The 16,849-nt window shown below is 53.1% G+C and overlaps 1 protein-coding gene across 9 annotated transcripts in view; it reads right to left on the reverse strand.

The window, feature by feature from the left end:
• The window catches only part of KLC3 (kinesin light chain 3), an 18,286-nt gene extending 1,510 nt beyond the window's left edge, over positions 1 to 16,776 (reverse strand). The window contains exons 1-8 of one of the 9 annotated variants that reach the window (XM_082438746.1): positions 6,728 to 6,875; positions 3,513 to 3,778; positions 2,774 to 3,004; positions 2,377 to 2,446; positions 1,748 to 1,967; positions 1,235 to 1,322; positions 1,060 to 1,161; positions 343 to 516 (exon numbers count right to left, since the gene is read on the reverse strand). In XM_082438746.1, coding sequence (XP_082294872.1) covers positions 343 to 516; positions 1,060 to 1,161; positions 1,235 to 1,322; positions 1,748 to 1,967; positions 2,377 to 2,446; positions 2,774 to 3,004; positions 3,513 to 3,770 — 1,143 coding nt within the window. In that variant the 5' untranslated portion in view covers positions 3,771 to 3,778; positions 6,728 to 6,875. Of the gene's footprint in view, positions 1 to 342; positions 517 to 1,059; positions 1,162 to 1,234; positions 1,323 to 1,747; positions 1,968 to 2,376; positions 2,447 to 2,773; positions 3,005 to 3,512; positions 3,779 to 4,135; positions 4,157 to 6,727; positions 6,876 to 6,936; positions 7,066 to 16,640 lie in introns of those variants that run through there. The other 8 variants (XM_082438744.1, XM_082438741.1, XM_082438742.1 and 5 more) reach the window with 8 other exon arrangements.
• Between the last annotated feature and the right edge of the window lie 73 nt (positions 16,777 to 16,849).

Here is a 16,849-nt window from a genome sequence, read left to right on the forward strand (position 1 = left end):
TACCTCATAGGGCCCTTGAAGAAACGGACAGTACAGGCAAAGTCCTAAGAAGGGGGTTTAGCTCAATAAATGCTCTCATCTGCTCCCGGCCCGTCTCTCTGGCTTCCTCTTTGACTGGAGCTGTTCTCGGGCTGCCACCAACTTGCCTGTTGCCTGATGCTTCCGTGTCCTCTGTGCTGAGCAACCTCACCCGTCAGGGCCCAGCTCGGAAGCCGCGTCTCATGGGACAGCTCGAGGGCTGGGCAGAGGTGGGGCCCCTGGCCTCCGTGGTATCCCACCCTCGAGCGCTCCCCAGTGCCGCGGCCCCAGGACCAGGACACCTGCGCCCCGAGGCACCCTCACCAGGTTGTTCTTGGTCTTGGCCACGGTGGGGTCGTGAGGCCCACCCAGGGCCGTGTAAATGCTCAGGGCCCGGGCGTAGTGCCGCTCCACCTCCTCGAACTTGCCCTGGTTCTGGCACAGCAGGGCCAGGTTGTTGAGCTGCTTGGCCACGTCCGGGTGGCTAGCGCCCAGGACCTAGGAGTCAAGTCGTGGGATTATAAGTCATTGGGGTCAGCCGGGGTGGGCGGGCCACATGATGCCAACAGCCGTAATGAGGGTCATGGGTTGGTTATAGGATTGAAGTGGATGGAGAATTACAGGAGGTTGGGGGCGAAGGGCAGGAACTGCACGGTCAAACTGGGGAGTAGCTGGGTCAGAGGTCATAGTGGTGCAAAACCTCGTGATTATGGGTCAAGCAGGTAGATCAAGGATGGGGTTGTACTGGTCACGTGGGGTTGGAAGGTCAGGACCGAGTGGGGGCATGAGCTGACCTATGAGAGTCAGAAGTCAAGACCAAACGGAAGTCATTGGTATGTCAAGGGTGGTGGGTCATGGGATTGGGTGCTCTAGGTTCAAATTGGAGGCACACGATGTCAAATGGGAGGGGCACAGAAGGTCAGAGGCCACAGGAGCAAATCAGGGTCATGCAAGGGCCACAGAATTGAGCACTGAATTCAGGATCAAAGGGTGAGAGCCACTCAGGACAGGGGCTCCGTGGGAGCCGGGTGGGGGCGGGACCTTCTCACGGATCTCCAGGGCGCGCTGGCACAGGGGCTCCGCCTCCTGGTAACGCCCACGCTTCCCGTAGAGGACGGCCAGGTTGTTGAGGGTGGCGGCCACCTGCAGGGCGGGAGCGGCGGGTCAGGGGTGGGAAGGCACAGCCTGCAGCCCTCCCTCCTGGGCCCCCGCTCACCGCGGGGTGCTCCCGGCCCAGTGTCTGCTCCCGGATCTGCAGGGCGTCATGGAGAAGGTCTGTGGCCTCTTTGTACTTGTTCTGGTCCCTGTGGGGCGGCCCGAGGGTGTAGGGCGTTTGGCCAGGCTGGGGTAGCAGGGGCCATCGGCTGGGCTGAATCCCGCAGGCCCAGGGACTTGACGACCAAGCATGGGTGGCACCCTCTGGGGGTCCCTTCTGGGGGGTCCCCATACCTCCCAAGTCTAGCACAGGGTCCCCACACTCCCAGATGGCTGCCAAGCCTCTGCCACCCCAGGTCTCTTCCCCACTCCGCTGTGGTCTCTCTTGCCCATGCTAACTCCTCTTTGCCTGGGTCTCAGTGAGTGGCCTCCCCAGATCTCTGTCCCTTCCCTCCACCACCACCCCTGGTGCCCTATGCTGGCAGAGCAGGACACCAGGGTCCCCACCTCTTCTGCCCAACGACAGGTCCCCGCCCTTCCTGCCCCCTCCAGCCGTGGCGGCTGCAGCCCTCACCGGTACACCAGCGCCAGGATGTTGAGCATGGTGGCCACGTCAGGGTGGCAGTGGCCCGAGCTCCGCTCCAGATCCTCTAAGGCCTGGCGGCACAGGGGTGCCGCCACCTCGTAGCGGCCCTGCCCCGCGTACTGGAGCACAAGGTTGTGCAGGGTCCGAAGGCGAGCCGGGATCTCGTAGCCACCCTGCTGAGCAGAGATGGCCCCCGCTGCCTCGGGACCTGGGGGTGCCAGGCGCCCAGTCACTGCAGGCTGCCTACTTCTGCGGCCCCGCACGAGGGGACACATGCACCCCAAAGCTGCAGCTGCCTCGCTGGCCCCTGGGACCACGGGCCCCTGTTCTGACGTCTGAGATTGGAATCACAGGCATCTTACTGGCCCGTGGGATGTGTGCTAGCCTGCGGGACAGAAACATGGGAGCCACCTGGCTCCTGGGGCTGTGGCAGGCCTGCTTTTGCAGCTTCCAGCGTCACCTGCCCGCTGTGACCCCCACAGCCCCCTGCTTCATCCTCCTGACACCCCGCCCTGACCTTCCCCATCCTCCCTCAGAGGCCTTGGGGGTCCAGCAAATCAGAGATCCCCCCCCCAGCCTGGGCCATTCATCCTCCTGGCTGAGCTCCCCACACCCACCTTTCCTCTCCTCCTCCTCACTGGGGAACAGGGAGGCCAGGCTGTCCTGCCGATGGGGGGACTCAGGCTGCTGCAGAGAGGACAGGAAAGTGGGTGTCATGAGGCTTGGGAGTTTGAGTCAGAGACTGGGGTCCTGGATCCCAGGGTTTGAGGGAGGTGGTGGTCAGGGGTCTCCTGAGGGCTTGGGGAGGATCCTCGGGCTTTGTGGAGCAGCTGGGGGGCTTCTGTGGAAGTTCTAGTGGGTCTGGGATTTGTGGGGCTCTGCAGAGGGTCGGGGGGTTCTTCGGAGGGTCTGGGGCACTGGGGGGCACCACGGAGGGATGGGGGCTGTGGGGTAGCTAAGGAGTGCGGGGTCCCCAGCACATCACGGCCCCCGCCTCGCTGGGTCCCGCAGCACCTGGCTCTCCGCAGGCGGGTCATACTGCCGCAGCTGCCCCAGGAACTCCAGGTGGCTCTTCTCCTCCTCCAGCTGGGCCACAGCCTCCTCGCTGGCCCGCAGCCGCTGCTGCGTCTCCCCCAGCTCTTCCCGCAGCCACGCGTTCTCCTGGGCCAGCCGCCGGGCCTGCGCTCGCAGCCGCTGCTTCTCAGCCTCGAGCGCGCCCATGTGTGCCGACAGGGCCAGCAGCACCTGCCGGGGAGGCGAGGGTGGCGAGTCAGAGGCCCGGTCCCTCCCGCCCCCGACCCAGCCCAGGGCCCCACATCAAGCCGGAGCACCCCATTCTCTCCAGGGTGCCCCGGATTATACAGAGACCCCTCCGTTGTGGCTCCAGGGATGCTCAGAGGCTCTCAGGGACATACTCCAATCCTGCCCCGGGACCCCTCTGATTTCACCCAGGCACACAAATTACCCTCAGGATACTTCACATTCCACCCGTGCAACCCCAAAGTCTCCCCGGGCCCCACAGTTCCACGGAAGGACCCCACCTGGTTCAGGGGTCCCTGTCGCACATAAGGACCCCCATCCCCAATGCAGCCCAGGGATCCCATCTCAGGACTGGAGCCTCCCCCTCCCGGGCCTGGCTCCCCTAGTCCTCCCTCTACCCAGGCTGCCCCCTCCAGCGTACCTGGCCCCCTCATCCCTGGGCAACCCCCAGGCCTGAGCCACATCCCCCATAGTTGAGTTGGCCCCCTCATACCTGGGCCTCACCCAGCCCCAGCTCGATGGCCTCCAGTGAGTGGCTCACCACCTCCTGCTTTTCTTCCAGCAGTTCCAGGCCAGCCACCGGGCCCTGTCCTGCCACGGCCTCTGCCAGGTGCCCGGCCAGGCCCCGGTGCTCTGCCCGCAGGGCCTCCAGCCCCTGTACCACTTGTCGCGTCTGTCGCACCAGCTCCTCAGGGCTCAGGTGCTCCGGGCCCAGCCCCATGCTTCCCGGGGCCGCCACCTTCACGGACATTGCTGCTCCTGGGGGTGACCGGGATCAGGGGATCACCGCCAGGGCCGGGCAAGTCAGCCCCTCTGCCTCTGCGCCATCTGCGCCACAGGTCCCCTCAGCCCTCTCCCTGTCCGCCCATCCCGGCCAGCCCTCTGCCTCCGTGCTCTCCTCACTCCGGCCAGCACCCTGTCCCACGCCCATCCTGGCCAGTGGGCAGGTGGAAACCTAGTCTCCTTCCCTGTCCTCGGCCCAGGGCCCTGCCCTGAGGGCAACTCCAAAACCTCGTTATGTATGATTAACCAGAGGAGGGCAAACAGCCATCTCGAGGCCTCCCACCCACCTCAGCTCACCCGGCCAGCCCAGCCCACCCCAAGGAGCCTGGGTACCCTGGCCCAGCACTCCCGGCTGTGTGACCTTGGGACCAGAGGTGCCCTCTCCCGCTGGGCGTGTGGGGCAGGACATGTGGAGGCGGCAGCCTCTCTGTGAGCTCATTCTTAGGGTGTTTTTGTTGGGAACCAGTCGGACCACTGGGGGGGGGGTGTTGGGCGGGAGGAGAGGGCCAAGGGGCTGGGGTGCTGGAAGCAGAGGCCTCTAGACTGGGGAGGTCAGGAAGGGGGGCCCCAGGTGGTGGCTTCCAGAGCCCGAGGACCCGACAGACCCAGAGGAAACGGGCTCCACCCCCCCCACTGCAGACATGCTCAGCCAGCCCAAGGTGTGTTGGGACACACGTGTGGCAGGCGTGGCCCATGGATGTCACATTGGCCATGTGACAGCTGAGGGTCTGAGGCCCAGATGGTAATGGATGGGGGGGGCTCACATGTGGGACTTCATGGGGTTGTATATGGGTGACAAGGTCAATGACACATCTGGTGACAATGCCTCTGGGGCCCTCACATACATACACACACACCTCTCAGAAATACAGCGTAATACACATTGTCCTCTCAGAAATGACACACACACACACTTTCTCTTAAAAATACAACTCAGCACACCCTCACACACATCCACATTTTCCTTTCAAAATATTCATACAACCTAATGCAACACACTAAGGCACACACACAAATACGTTCTTCTTTCAGAAATAACACATACACACTCCCCTCTGAGAAATACAACTCAACACACAGGTATATTTTCCTTTCAGAAATAAAAGCCAGACATAGAAAACAAATTTATGGTTACCAAAGGGGAAAAGGGGTGGGGAGGGATAAATTAGGGGTTTGGGATTAACATATACGTATATAAAATCGATAACCAACAAGGACCTACTGTGTAGTTCAGGGAACTATACTCAATACACTGTAATAACTTATAATGGAAAAGATTGTGAAAAAAATATATATATAATACTTACAACTGAATCACTTTGCTGTATACCTGAAACTAACACAACATTGTAAACCAACTATACTTCAATAAAAATTTAAAAACAAAATAAAAGCCAACACACAAAGAAACTGTCTCCTCCCTCAGCCCCCCTCACCTGCAAAAAAGATAACCAAATCCCGAATCACTTCCACTGGGACTGTCTCCTTGAACTTTTATGCCCATGACACATGCCCTCTCCTACACTCCCACAGTCCTGCCAGCACCTAGCGCTCCATCCTATGCCCAGCGCCCCCTCCATGCTCCCAGGATTCACGGTGCACCCGTCACCATCCTCCCCATTTCCTTCCTTCCTCCCCACCTGGCCAGCCAGGGATTCGCACACACAGACACACTATAGAGCTTCACACGCGGACGTGCGAATGACCCCTGAGGCCAGGCTCTTACACCGTCACAAGCGGGTGCCCATGGCACAGACAGCTGTAGAGACACGGGTAGTTTCATGCGTTCCGCACACAGTCTCTCAGGCTTACTTCACTCAAGCCACTGTGTTCCCCGGAACAGCCCAGCGCTTTTAGCACCTGTGCACATGCTCCCAATCACATCCACTCAGACACAGAGTAAGGGCAGGTGTGTAATCCTGCGGATTTTATATACTGCAGCCTCTCCATCGCCATCAATCTCTTTCTCTATGTATATACGTATTCGGGCATATATCAATCTCTCTGTGTACGTAGTATATAAGTGTGTGTAGGTATATCACACCATACGTAGTCTCACACTCCACACGCAAGTCACACTCACAACCACACCCGTTCTTTGAGTCATCCCGACAACCATGACTATCATTCACGAAAGTTTGCGGACGCATACAACCTCCCACAACATCACGCACAATCTCAGACAGCTGAGCCGAATGTTCCAGACGCAACCTCTGCACAGTAACAGAGCGACACGCACAGCCACACATCACTCGGGCTGTTTCCTTGACACACGCTGGCTCCCACACTCATGCCGGCCTCCAAACAGCAAACTCCCCTTCACCAGCTGAGCCCCGTGCGCACAACCGCGCAGCTGACAACGATAATCACAGTGACACCCCACGTATCCATCCTGAACCCACAGTGCCCACCTCCTTGTCACCCCCCCAGTCTTACAGGCAGAGAGACAACCACGGTCACACAATTTCTTGGTGACACACCTAACCCTATAAACAGTTCAACTCCCTGCCAAACACACACACACACACACACACACACACACACACAGCATTACAGACACACAATCAGAGGTCGCCCACATTTTCACATCACCGAAACAGTTTCACATCATTCAAGCAGTCCCTCTGTGCCCTCGCAGGCTTACACGGACAGGCCATCTCCTGTACCCACCTGTACCCACAGCCTGACACCATCACACACACCTGAGCTTCGTACACCATCTCTCATGCACATGCACGCACCATCTCCACACACACATACACTCGCAGGCGGGAGGCCCCCATCATGGCCAGCCCCCCAAACCACACAACTTACCCCTGGCCGGCCAGCCCAGCCCCGCTCACCCCGGTTTCACCGCCCGCCGCCAGGCCGTCACAAGGGCCCCCTCCCGCCCCCAGGCCCCGCCCCGTCCTCGCTTCTGTTTACCTGAGCCCGGGGGAGGGGGCGCGGCCCCAGCTGGGCCTCCAGACCCCGGGGAGCCCCAGGGGAGGACAGGGGGCGTCCAGGGGCCCCAAAACCCGTCCCCGTCTCCGGGCCAGAGGGCCCAGGGGTGCGCCAGGCCCAGCCCACACCCTCCGCCCTCGCCTCCATCCTCGCAGCTCCTGGGACTCCCACCCCGCACTCCCGACGCCCACCTGACCGCAGACAGCTCCCGGTCCTGCTTCGCCGCGCTGCGCCCGCCCGCCGCGCACGCCCCGCCGCTTCCAGCTGCGCAGCGAGTCTCGGGCCGCGGGCGGGTCCTCCGGGGGGCGGGGTGGCCGGGAGCCCCGCCCCCGCAGGTGAGACCGGCCCCGCCCACCGCCCGGGGAAAGTTAAGACCTGCGGCCCCCGCCTTGCGGCAACCGCAGAACTTCGCGCGCGCGTAGTCCGTAGCCTCTAGGGCACGTCGAATCTGAGATGATTCCAGTGAGCAGGAGGCCTGGAAAGCAGAGTCTCAGCGAAACTAGAATCTTGGAAACTTTGGATCCCAGACGGATGGCCTTCTTGCAGTGCCAGCCGCCGGCTCTTTGCTTTGGCTGTGCGCCCTGCTTGGACATCTCTCCACACAGATCTCGACGTTTGTCTGGTCCCTTTTCAAAGGCCGCTTCCTCCGAGAGGCCTCCCTTGCCTGTCTCTTCTAAATTACACCTTCCCGCCAAAAGACAACCTCATTTCTCTGCTTGATTTTGTTCACAAAACTTTTCAGGACCTAAAATTATTTCATGTAACATTATAATTACTATGTTGTGTTACATCACATTATTGGTGAGGCTAAAAATTGAGCTCTGAGTTCACATCCGATTTCAGCACTTACTAGCTGCGCAGGCCTTGGACAAGTAACTTAACCTGTCTCCGTTTCCCTAATCTGTAAAATGGGAGTAGTCAAAGGCTGTGAGAATTTTTTTTCTGGCTGTGTTGCGTCTTCGTTGCTGCACGCGGGCTTTCCCTAGTTGCGGCGAGCGGGGTCTACCAGTGCGCGGGCTTCTCATTGCAGTGGCTTCTCTTGTTGCGGAGCACGGGCTCTAGGCGCGCGGGCTTCAGTAGTTGTGGCGCAAGGGCTTAGTTGCTCCGCGGCTTGTGGGATCTTTGGGGAACAGGGCTCGAACCGGTGTCCCCTGCATTGGCAGGTGGATTTTTAACCACTGCGCCATCAGGGAAGCCGAGCCTGTAAGCATTGAATGCATTAATATACGGATCGGAAGCATTTAGCAACTATTAGCTACTGGTTTTATGGTGTTACATTATTGGTTCTCCCCCACTAGAATGCCAGTTCCCTGAGGGCAGGGCTCTGTACTGTCAGCACGGTATCTTTAGCATTAAAACAACCTGGCGCAAATTAAGTGCTCAAGAAATATTTGTTGAGTGACTGACTCAATGAATCAAGTCCTAGAAATATAAATTGGCCAAAGCTGGGCGCACAGGATTCTAGCATCATCGAATTTGGTTCAAGGCGACCTTTGCCAAACCCTGGCAGTACACCGGTCGCTGCACTACAGGATACTTCCAGCAGAGGGCGCTGTTGGTCCGTAGACCAGGCACCAGATTCCCGCGCGGCTCTCTACTCCCGTGTTCTCCGAGCCTCAGTGCAGATGCTCCCTCCTGCCGGAAGCTCTCTCTGACCACCGCAAGGCTGGAGGAAACGCCCTTCCTGGGCTCCTGCAACCTCCTGGGCTCCCATGTTCCAGCCATGCCCATCCTGGGTCATCACTTGTCTGTCTCCCATGCAGGACTGTAAGACCCAGGAGGGAAGATAGAGCCAAGGCAGTCTCAGTCCCTGCTGTGTGCCCAGTGCTACCCAGCACAGCCCGAACACAGAGAAGACACTCGGGGCAATGGTTGTTGACTGACTGATGGAAAATAAAACTCAAACTCACGCTCTAACTTCTCCAGATATTTCTAGGGAACAGGGTAGAAGGGGGCAGCTGAGTCCTTGTCCCCCATTGTTCTGGCCTCAGGACACTGGACATTGGTTCTGGAACTGCCACACGCTTAACTACGAAGCAGTGCAGGGACTGGAGCCAGATGACCTAGGTGCAAATCCCTGCTCTGTCATTTGTTGGCTGTGTGACCCCTGAGCCAGGAACTAACCTCTCTGGTCCTCACGTTCCTGATCTGTAGAAATGGACTCACATGTGTAACCTACTTTGTGAGGCTGATGTGGGGATTAATGAGTAATCCCTGTAAAAGGCTTAGAACAGAGTGGCACATGGTAAACACTGTGTGTGTATGTGGGGTGGGGGGAGGGAGGGAATTGGAGCCAGGTAGATCTGCATTCAAATCCTGGTATTGACATTTCCTTTCCATGTCACCTGGGGCAAGCCATGATTTTCTGAGCACCTATTTCCTCATCTATAAAACAGGGATGGGGACTTCCCTCGTGGTGCAGTGGTTAAGAATCCGCCTGCCAATGCAGGGGACATGGGTTCGAGCCCTGGTCCGGGAAGATCCCACATGCCATGGAGCAACTAACCCGTGCGCCACAACTACCGAGCCTGCGCTCTAGAGTCCGCGAGCCACAACTATTGAGCCCACGTGCCACAACTACTGAAGCCCGCGCGCCTAGAACCCGTGCTCCGCAACAAGAGAAGCCACCGCAATAAGCCCGGGCACCGCAATGAAGTTAGCCCCCGCTCGCTGCAACTAGAGAAAACCCACGCGCATCAACGAAGACCCAAGGCAGCCAATAAATAAATAAATAAATAAATAAATAAATATAAAACAGGGATGATTGCACTCATCACAAGCATAGTGGTGAGGATTAAATGAGATAAAGGCTGAAAGAAGGTGTTAACCAAGGTGACCATTTGGGCTGGCCCTGTGCCAAGCACTTTTGCACAGTGTCAGCTGGGGCTGGCATTCCTGAGTTCTTACCCAAGACAGGCCCTATGTCAGGTCTTGTCTTGTAGATTAATTCTGTTCACCTTCACATCAACCTGCTATGATTGTCCTCATTCCACAGGTGAAGAAGATGAGGCACAGAGAGGTTAAGTGACTTGTCCAAGATCACAAAGCCAAGGAGTAGCAGAGCCCCTGAATGCATACAGCCACCCTCTGAGGTAGGCACTCTTACTTGCCATATCTAAAAAGGAGGAAACTGGGCCAGGCTGCACTTCAGAGGACGTGGGGCTAGCCGGTGGAATTGGTGGGGTCTCTGGACTGGCTCTGCCATGTCAAAGGTTTTCTTTTTTTTCTTTTTCTTTTTTTTTTTTAAAGGTTTTCTTTAAGATCACTCTGACGTCAGATTCTCAGCTGTCCCACAAAGTACTCTGTGTTCCCAAAAGTACACCTTTCACAGCAGTCTTAAAGTTTGCAACAGAAGAATTTAAAGTTCCTGCAACATCCAATAACTGCAATTATTACCCATAATGGAATAGGCATAAATCCTGCACAGACTGCTGGAAATGTTTTTCCAAAGCATAGTTCAGAACTGCAAATTAGGGACTTCCCTGGCAGGCCAGTGGTTATGACTATGTGCTTCCATTGCAGGGGGCACGGGTTCGATCCCTGGTTGGGGAAATAATATCTTGCAAGCTGTGTGGCCAAAAAAAAAAAAAAAAAAAAAAGAACTGCAAATTGTTCCTAGAGATCATGTTGGAAGTTGTAAATATCTGCTACTTGGAACATAAGATTACCTTTCAGAATGAATATTGGTATTGTCGTTGTAAAATTGAAATCAGGCATTTAAAATCCTATGAAAACACCAATAGTTGAGGAAATAATGAAGGTGACTCTGTCCCTTCCTGTTATTCACACGCTTCATGTGAAGAGGGAAGGCTTCCGCATTGAAGGCATCACTACTGCAGAGGATCATAGTCTTTCACTGCTACCTTACAACACACACAGGTAGTTCCTGTGGGGTAAATGGATTTACCCAACTGTGTTTGAAAACTGGAGGGTGCTTCAGATGTAGAGAACAAACGTATGGACACCAACGGGGGAAAGTAGCAGGGGGTGGGGGGGGTGGGATGAATTGGGAGATTGGGATTGACATATATACACTAATATGTATAAAATGGATAACTACTAAGAAACTGCTGTATAAAAAAATAAATAAAATAAAATTCTAAAATTCAAAAAAAAAAACAACTGGAGGATGCTTCTGATCATTCTTTCTGAGAGCATTTGGGAAATTAAAATGTACTGAATCTTCCTATTTGTCTTTGAGTTAAAAATGTAAGAGGATTATGGATGGTACAAGGCAGTTGGCTTGATAGCACCTGACTTGCAGATGTAAAAATAGTTGAATTCTTACTTATGTATCATTTATGATAGAGAATATAAATGTATTGATGAGTTCTTGTTATCATTTAGGTTGTTTTTGAGTTTCAAATTCATGTATTCATATAAAATTTAATTTCATATCAGAGCCCAAAATTGGCTTTTTGGATCCAGCCGTTATGTGTAAAATTGATATCCGACACCAAAGTGTTTTAACTATGATCTTGCAGAATCCAACACTTGTAATGGTGAGAATTGAAAATAAAGTAGAAGCATCTTTGGCTGAAAAAAAAAATTAAGAAAGAGGAAGAAACTGAAGCTCAGAGAGGAGAAATCCCTCACCCAAGACCACAGTCAACAAGGCAGTCAGCATTTGAACTTGATTCTAGCTGGGGGAAGGCAGCTCTAGTTCAGTCAAAGCATAACCAATTCCCCGGTCGCCTTCTCTGTTGGACTCAATTTTTTAGCATTTCCACCTTTTTCCTCCACTTGCAAGAACGCTGTGGAAATTATTCCTAATGGTCCATGAAAAGATCAAGGACCAACCAAACTCAGATGTCTTCAGTTGCCATGTTCTAATTTATTGGCAATAGGGTGAGTAATGCTTTCCTGAATATTTCCTGGTTAGGTTGCTTTACCAGATGAAAAATGGCCAAGACATTTATTAATTAAATAAAAATGCAGCAACCAAATGTGAAGATCTCAAACTGTTTCCTTTTGAAGTAGCCATTAAGAAACACTGGGTGGGGACCTCCCTGGTGGTGCAGTGGTTAAGAATCTGCCTGCCTGTGCAGGGGGCACAGGTTCGAGCCCTGGTCGGGGAAGATCCCGTGTGCCTAGAGCCTGTGCTCCACAACAAGAGAATCCACCGTACTGAGAAGGCCCATGCACAGCAATGAAGACCGAACACAGGCAAAAATAAATAAAATAAATTTATTTTAAAAAAAGATAAAGCACAGCTAATTAAAAAAAAAGAGCCTATGTCAAAAAAAAAAAAGAAAACAAAAAATAAAACACTGGGTGGAATGGATTGGGAGTTTGGGATTAGCAGATGCAAACTATTATATATAGGATGGATAAACAACAAGGTCTTACTGTATAGCACAGGGATATATTCAATATCCTATGATAAACCGTAATGGAAAAGAATATGAAAAAGAATGTATACATAGATATATATGTATAACTGAATCGCTGTGCTGTATAGCAGAAATTAACACGACATTGTAAATCAACTATACTTCAATAAAATAAATTAGAAAACAAAACAAAGGAGACACTGGGTAGAAGAGAAATTTGTCATACATTTTAGCTTATAAATGTATTTTCAACATCCATCCATATACAACTAACTCCTGGTTTCATTTTCTATGAAACGATTCTTTGAACTTGTCTTCCTTCTAAAATCAAAATCATCCCAAATGAACTCATATTAACTAGTGACAAAAAAAAAAAAGAAGGCACTCAACAAAATCCCCATCCAATCACTTAAGGCCTCAGTTTGCCATGTCAGGAAAATGGGTGGATGTGATGGGGGCTTTTCTATTTTCATCTCTTGGCCATAGTTTTTAAAAAGCCTCCCCCCTTTTAAATTTGTATTTATTTATTTATTTTTACTCTCTTAACTTTCATGTAACATACAGCAGTGTGAATTATATTTACCCCCTTTTTTAATTTAAGAAGTAAAGTGTTGTCAGAAAGGATGTTCACAGAGAACAAAAGACTACAGAGTGAAAAGTAGGTCTTTGTCACTCCGTCATCCCCACTCTTCCCAGAAGCAAACATGATTACCAGTTTCTAGTATCCTTCCTGAGATATTCCAGGGATATGAATTGTGTGTGAATGTCTGAGCATGAGTGACCATTTAAGAAAAACACAAATGAGAAAAACCTTACCCATGGAGGTAGACTGAACAATGGCCTCGACTTTGAGTGTGGTCACGTGACTTACTTTAGTCAATAGCGGAGTGGCACAAGTGCCAGTCATGCCAGTTCTGAGCTTCGACCTAAGGGGCCTTGAACGTTGCCTTTTGCGCCCAGGCACAGGCATGAGAAAAGCTTCCCCTGCGTGACTGCTCTCCCTTTGGCCCACACACCACAACGTCTCTGTAGTGTTAAAAGATAAACTGAGGTATATTAAAATTGTATTGAGTTTGAGCAAAAATCGATTCGAATCAGGCAGCATCCAATCTAGCAGATAGAAAGGAGCTTCGAGGAACTAAACAAAATGAAAGACTTTTATAGGTGGAAGGGAGCAGAAACAAGAAAGGCAAAAAAAAGCAGGCTGGTTATTCCAAGGTCACTTTCCTTTAGGGACGGCAGGGGTCTATCAGGCAGATTACCTAACTAGTGCTGATCTGAGTGGGTGGTTTAAGATTCCATCTCTGGGAGAGCCGAAACTGTCATTAAGTCTTGATTTGGTGACATGGGGCTTAGCATTTTGAGCCTGTTGTCTTGTTTTTAACATAAGAGTATGGAGCAAAGCTTCCCAGTTGTGCCCATCCCAAATCAGCCAACTCTCAGTCAACCCCACATCCATTTCAAAGCTCCTGCATTTTGGGATGGTATGTTTCACAGCATTTTTGTGGCAACAGGTATATATATATATTTTTTTCTTTTTTTTTTCCCCCCCATTTAGCAATATATCTTGGTGCTATGATCTAAATGTTTGTGTTTTCCCAAAATTCATATGTTGAAATCCTAACCTTCCAAGGTGATAGCATTAATAGCTGGGGCCTTTGGTATTAGTAGGAGGAGAAGCCCTCATGAATGGGATTGGTGTTCTTATAAGAGAGATCCCACAAAGCTCTCTTGTACCTTCTGCCACCTGAGGATACCAGAAGTCTGTGATCCCTCGTCCTTTTCCAGCCTCAGCATCCATCCGCTGTAAAATGAGGCTTTAGCATGAACAGGTGGAATCAGGAAGGGAATGACTACCCGGTCCTGTCTGGTTCTGCTACTTCCCAGCTGTGTGATTTTGGGAAAGTGACTCAACTTCTCTGGGCTTCACTTTCTTGACTTGTAAAATTTGCATATCTACCTCATAGGACTGTTGGAGAATTAAATTGGTTAATACACATACAGTGATTGAACCCTGAAACCAGACTGCTAGGGTGATGAAGGGGGCAAGGGGATGTGGGTACAAACTGGCAGGGCCTAAAGACCCAGAAAGAGACTCTGGGCTGACAATATTGTCTGACCGTGCTGAGAGGCCTGAAAATTATCTTTACCAAAGCCTGAACCCACTCTCAGCAGCCCTGTGCCAGTTTGATTCCCAGCTCTGCCCCTTCCCAGCTGTGTGACCTTGAGCAAGTCACTTAACCTCTCTGACCCTTATTGTTGGGAATGTTAAATGAGCTAATATATGTAAAGCAGTTAGCCTAGTACTTGACATATAGGAGTGCTCCATGAGAGTTAACTGCTAGGGTGGAGACTGTGGAGTGACCACTCAATATCCGTGCTAACTTCCTTCTAGCACGTCCAGTTTTTCAGAGGAAGCATGATTCTGGGGGCAAGAGGTGTTCCTGGAGGCCCAGCCTAGAGCCTGCTCCTTCAGCCCTTCCAACAATTTTGTGAGCACCTAATATCTGGTAGGAAAGCCCTTTCTACTTAAGCTGGGTGAAGGGGTTTCCAAATGACTGATAAAGCTACTATTATTTACTTAGTCAACAAATACTCATTTATCCTGAGGGCACTGGGGAGCCATGGCAGGTTCTGAGCAGGAGAGGTCAGCAAGTAGGGAGTAGGTGGGACAGGGCAACACTGGGGCAGGAGACCAGTGAGGCTGCTAGGGCAGGAGTGAATGTGGAGGTCTTGAGCTAGGGTAGGAGGGATGGACAGGCCTTGGAGACTGATGGGCTCAGGGGCTGGGAGTGGGAGGAAGATATATGATGGGGATTACAGTGCTCCCCAAGGCCAACTGTTTCTGTGAGACTCAAAGAAGATAAAGGAGGTAGAGCTTATGATACAAGGTCTGCTGGAGTGTTTGACTGGCTCAGCCCTGGTCACATGACTGAACCATTGCTGCAAAGGATTATGGGAAACCGAGTTTCTGACATTTTTGGCTTCTCCAAAGGAGGTGGTCAGAGGGTGGGGGGCTCCCCAGACACAGAAAGGGCTTCGGATGCTGTGTGGCCAAAAGGAATGTCAAATGTCCACACAAGGGGTTATTAGGGATCCAGGGGGCTGAGCTGTGTGTGATGCAGCTGGATCCTGTCTCTCCCTTGCTCATAGCTCTCAGGGGCTCCTATCCCACTCACAGTGGGATGGAGACTCCTCCACGGCCCCTAGGACCCTACAGGTCTGCTCCTGTCTTCTCTCCAACCTCATCTTCTCCCTCCCACTCTCCCCTCTGCCCCATCTGCTCCAGCCCTCCAGCCGTCTCCCTGTCTCTCAGATATGCCAAGCCACTCCCACCTCAGGGCCTTTGCACCTGCTGTCCCTCTTCCAGATCCCCACATGGCTGGCTCCCTCCAGTCTCTGCTCGGATGTCACCTCCCTAGAGAGGTCTGACCTGATCTCCTCTGCTGTGCCATCACTCTCATCCCTTACCCTCTGTCACTTTCCTTCAAAGCCCCATTGTCCCTGACATTAGAGCATATATTGACTTGTTTACTCTCACTAAAATGTCACCTCCGCGAGGGCAGGGGTTTTGCTTATTTTCTGCTGTGTTCCCATTAAGTGCTTAATAAATAATTGTTGAAATGATAAATACATAATAATTCTAGACCAGTTCCTTTTAGTTCTCTGGGCCTCAGTTTCCCTAACTGTGAAGGAGAACTTTGCCACTCTGACCTTACTGGGAAGGGGAAGTTGGTGGAGAGATCAGGGGCTGGGCCCCAAGGAAAAGTTTTCTAAGCAGCTCCCCCTCCCAGTAGTAACCTAGGGAGAGGTAGAGAGGGTCCCCTTTCCCTAGATCAGTGCCCCCATGCCTGGGAAGAAGTCGGGAAGACTGGGCAGGAGGGAGGAACCTCAGAGGGAAAGGAACGTTCTCTTCTTTGTTTCAATCCGGGCGCTCCCTGAACTCCTCCTGCTCCCTGGACTTGCCCCCGCTTGCCCAAGTCTTGGCGCCTTCCAGGCGGAGGAAGCAATTTCCTCTGTGCCGTCCCATTTCCGAAGAATCTCATCCTCGGCCCTTGAGGTCCCCCGTCACGGTCGAGGTGCTGAAAGCCCGGATCCCAGCGAGTCCTGCGCTCTGACCTGAGCCGCCACCCAGCCCCCTTCCCCTGCGGGTGGGGCTGGCCTCCCGGGCTCGCGGCTGCCCTTGTAAGGAGGCGAGGCCTGGGGACACCCGAGAAGCCTGGTTATAATTAACCCGGACACGTGGCGACCCCACCTCCTCACACCTGCCCCCCCACCCCCCCATCCCCAGCACCTCGGGTCTCCCAGAGGACACAGAGAGCTAGCTCTAAAAATAACCTCCCTTCCCGGCAGGACACGTCCCTCCCTATCCCCTCCACAGCGGAAATCTCCCAGTGTCACCAGGCGGGCGGACTGGAGTGGGAAAGGTGACCACCGCCTCCAACCTGGCTTTCAGTTAGAACAGCCCCAACTCAGCCCAGCCTGTTTCCCTCCCACCCGCTCCCAAGGAGGAAAGTACATCCAAGCAGAGGCTTCTGGGGTCAGGCCACCCCTGTTCCCACCTCGGCTTTGGTCAGATGCTCCCTGTAGCTGGGTGACAACAGGCAAATCACACAGCCTCTCTCGATCTCTGTTTCCTCTGCTGGAAAACCAGATACCTGACCTTCAGGGGCCATTGCAAGGTTTCCCCAGGGCTAGGGCTCAGGACCTGCTGTTTGCTGGGGTCAAGGCCACTGGGGGCTGAGGAGAGGCTGGTGGCCCAGCGGAGGGC

The sequence above is a fragment of the Balaenoptera physalus genome (genome assembly GCF_965194825.1).
Source record: "Balaenoptera physalus genome assembly, chromosome: 19".
NCBI classification, from domain to species: Eukaryota; Metazoa; Chordata; class Mammalia; order Artiodactyla; family Balaenopteridae; genus Balaenoptera; species Balaenoptera physalus.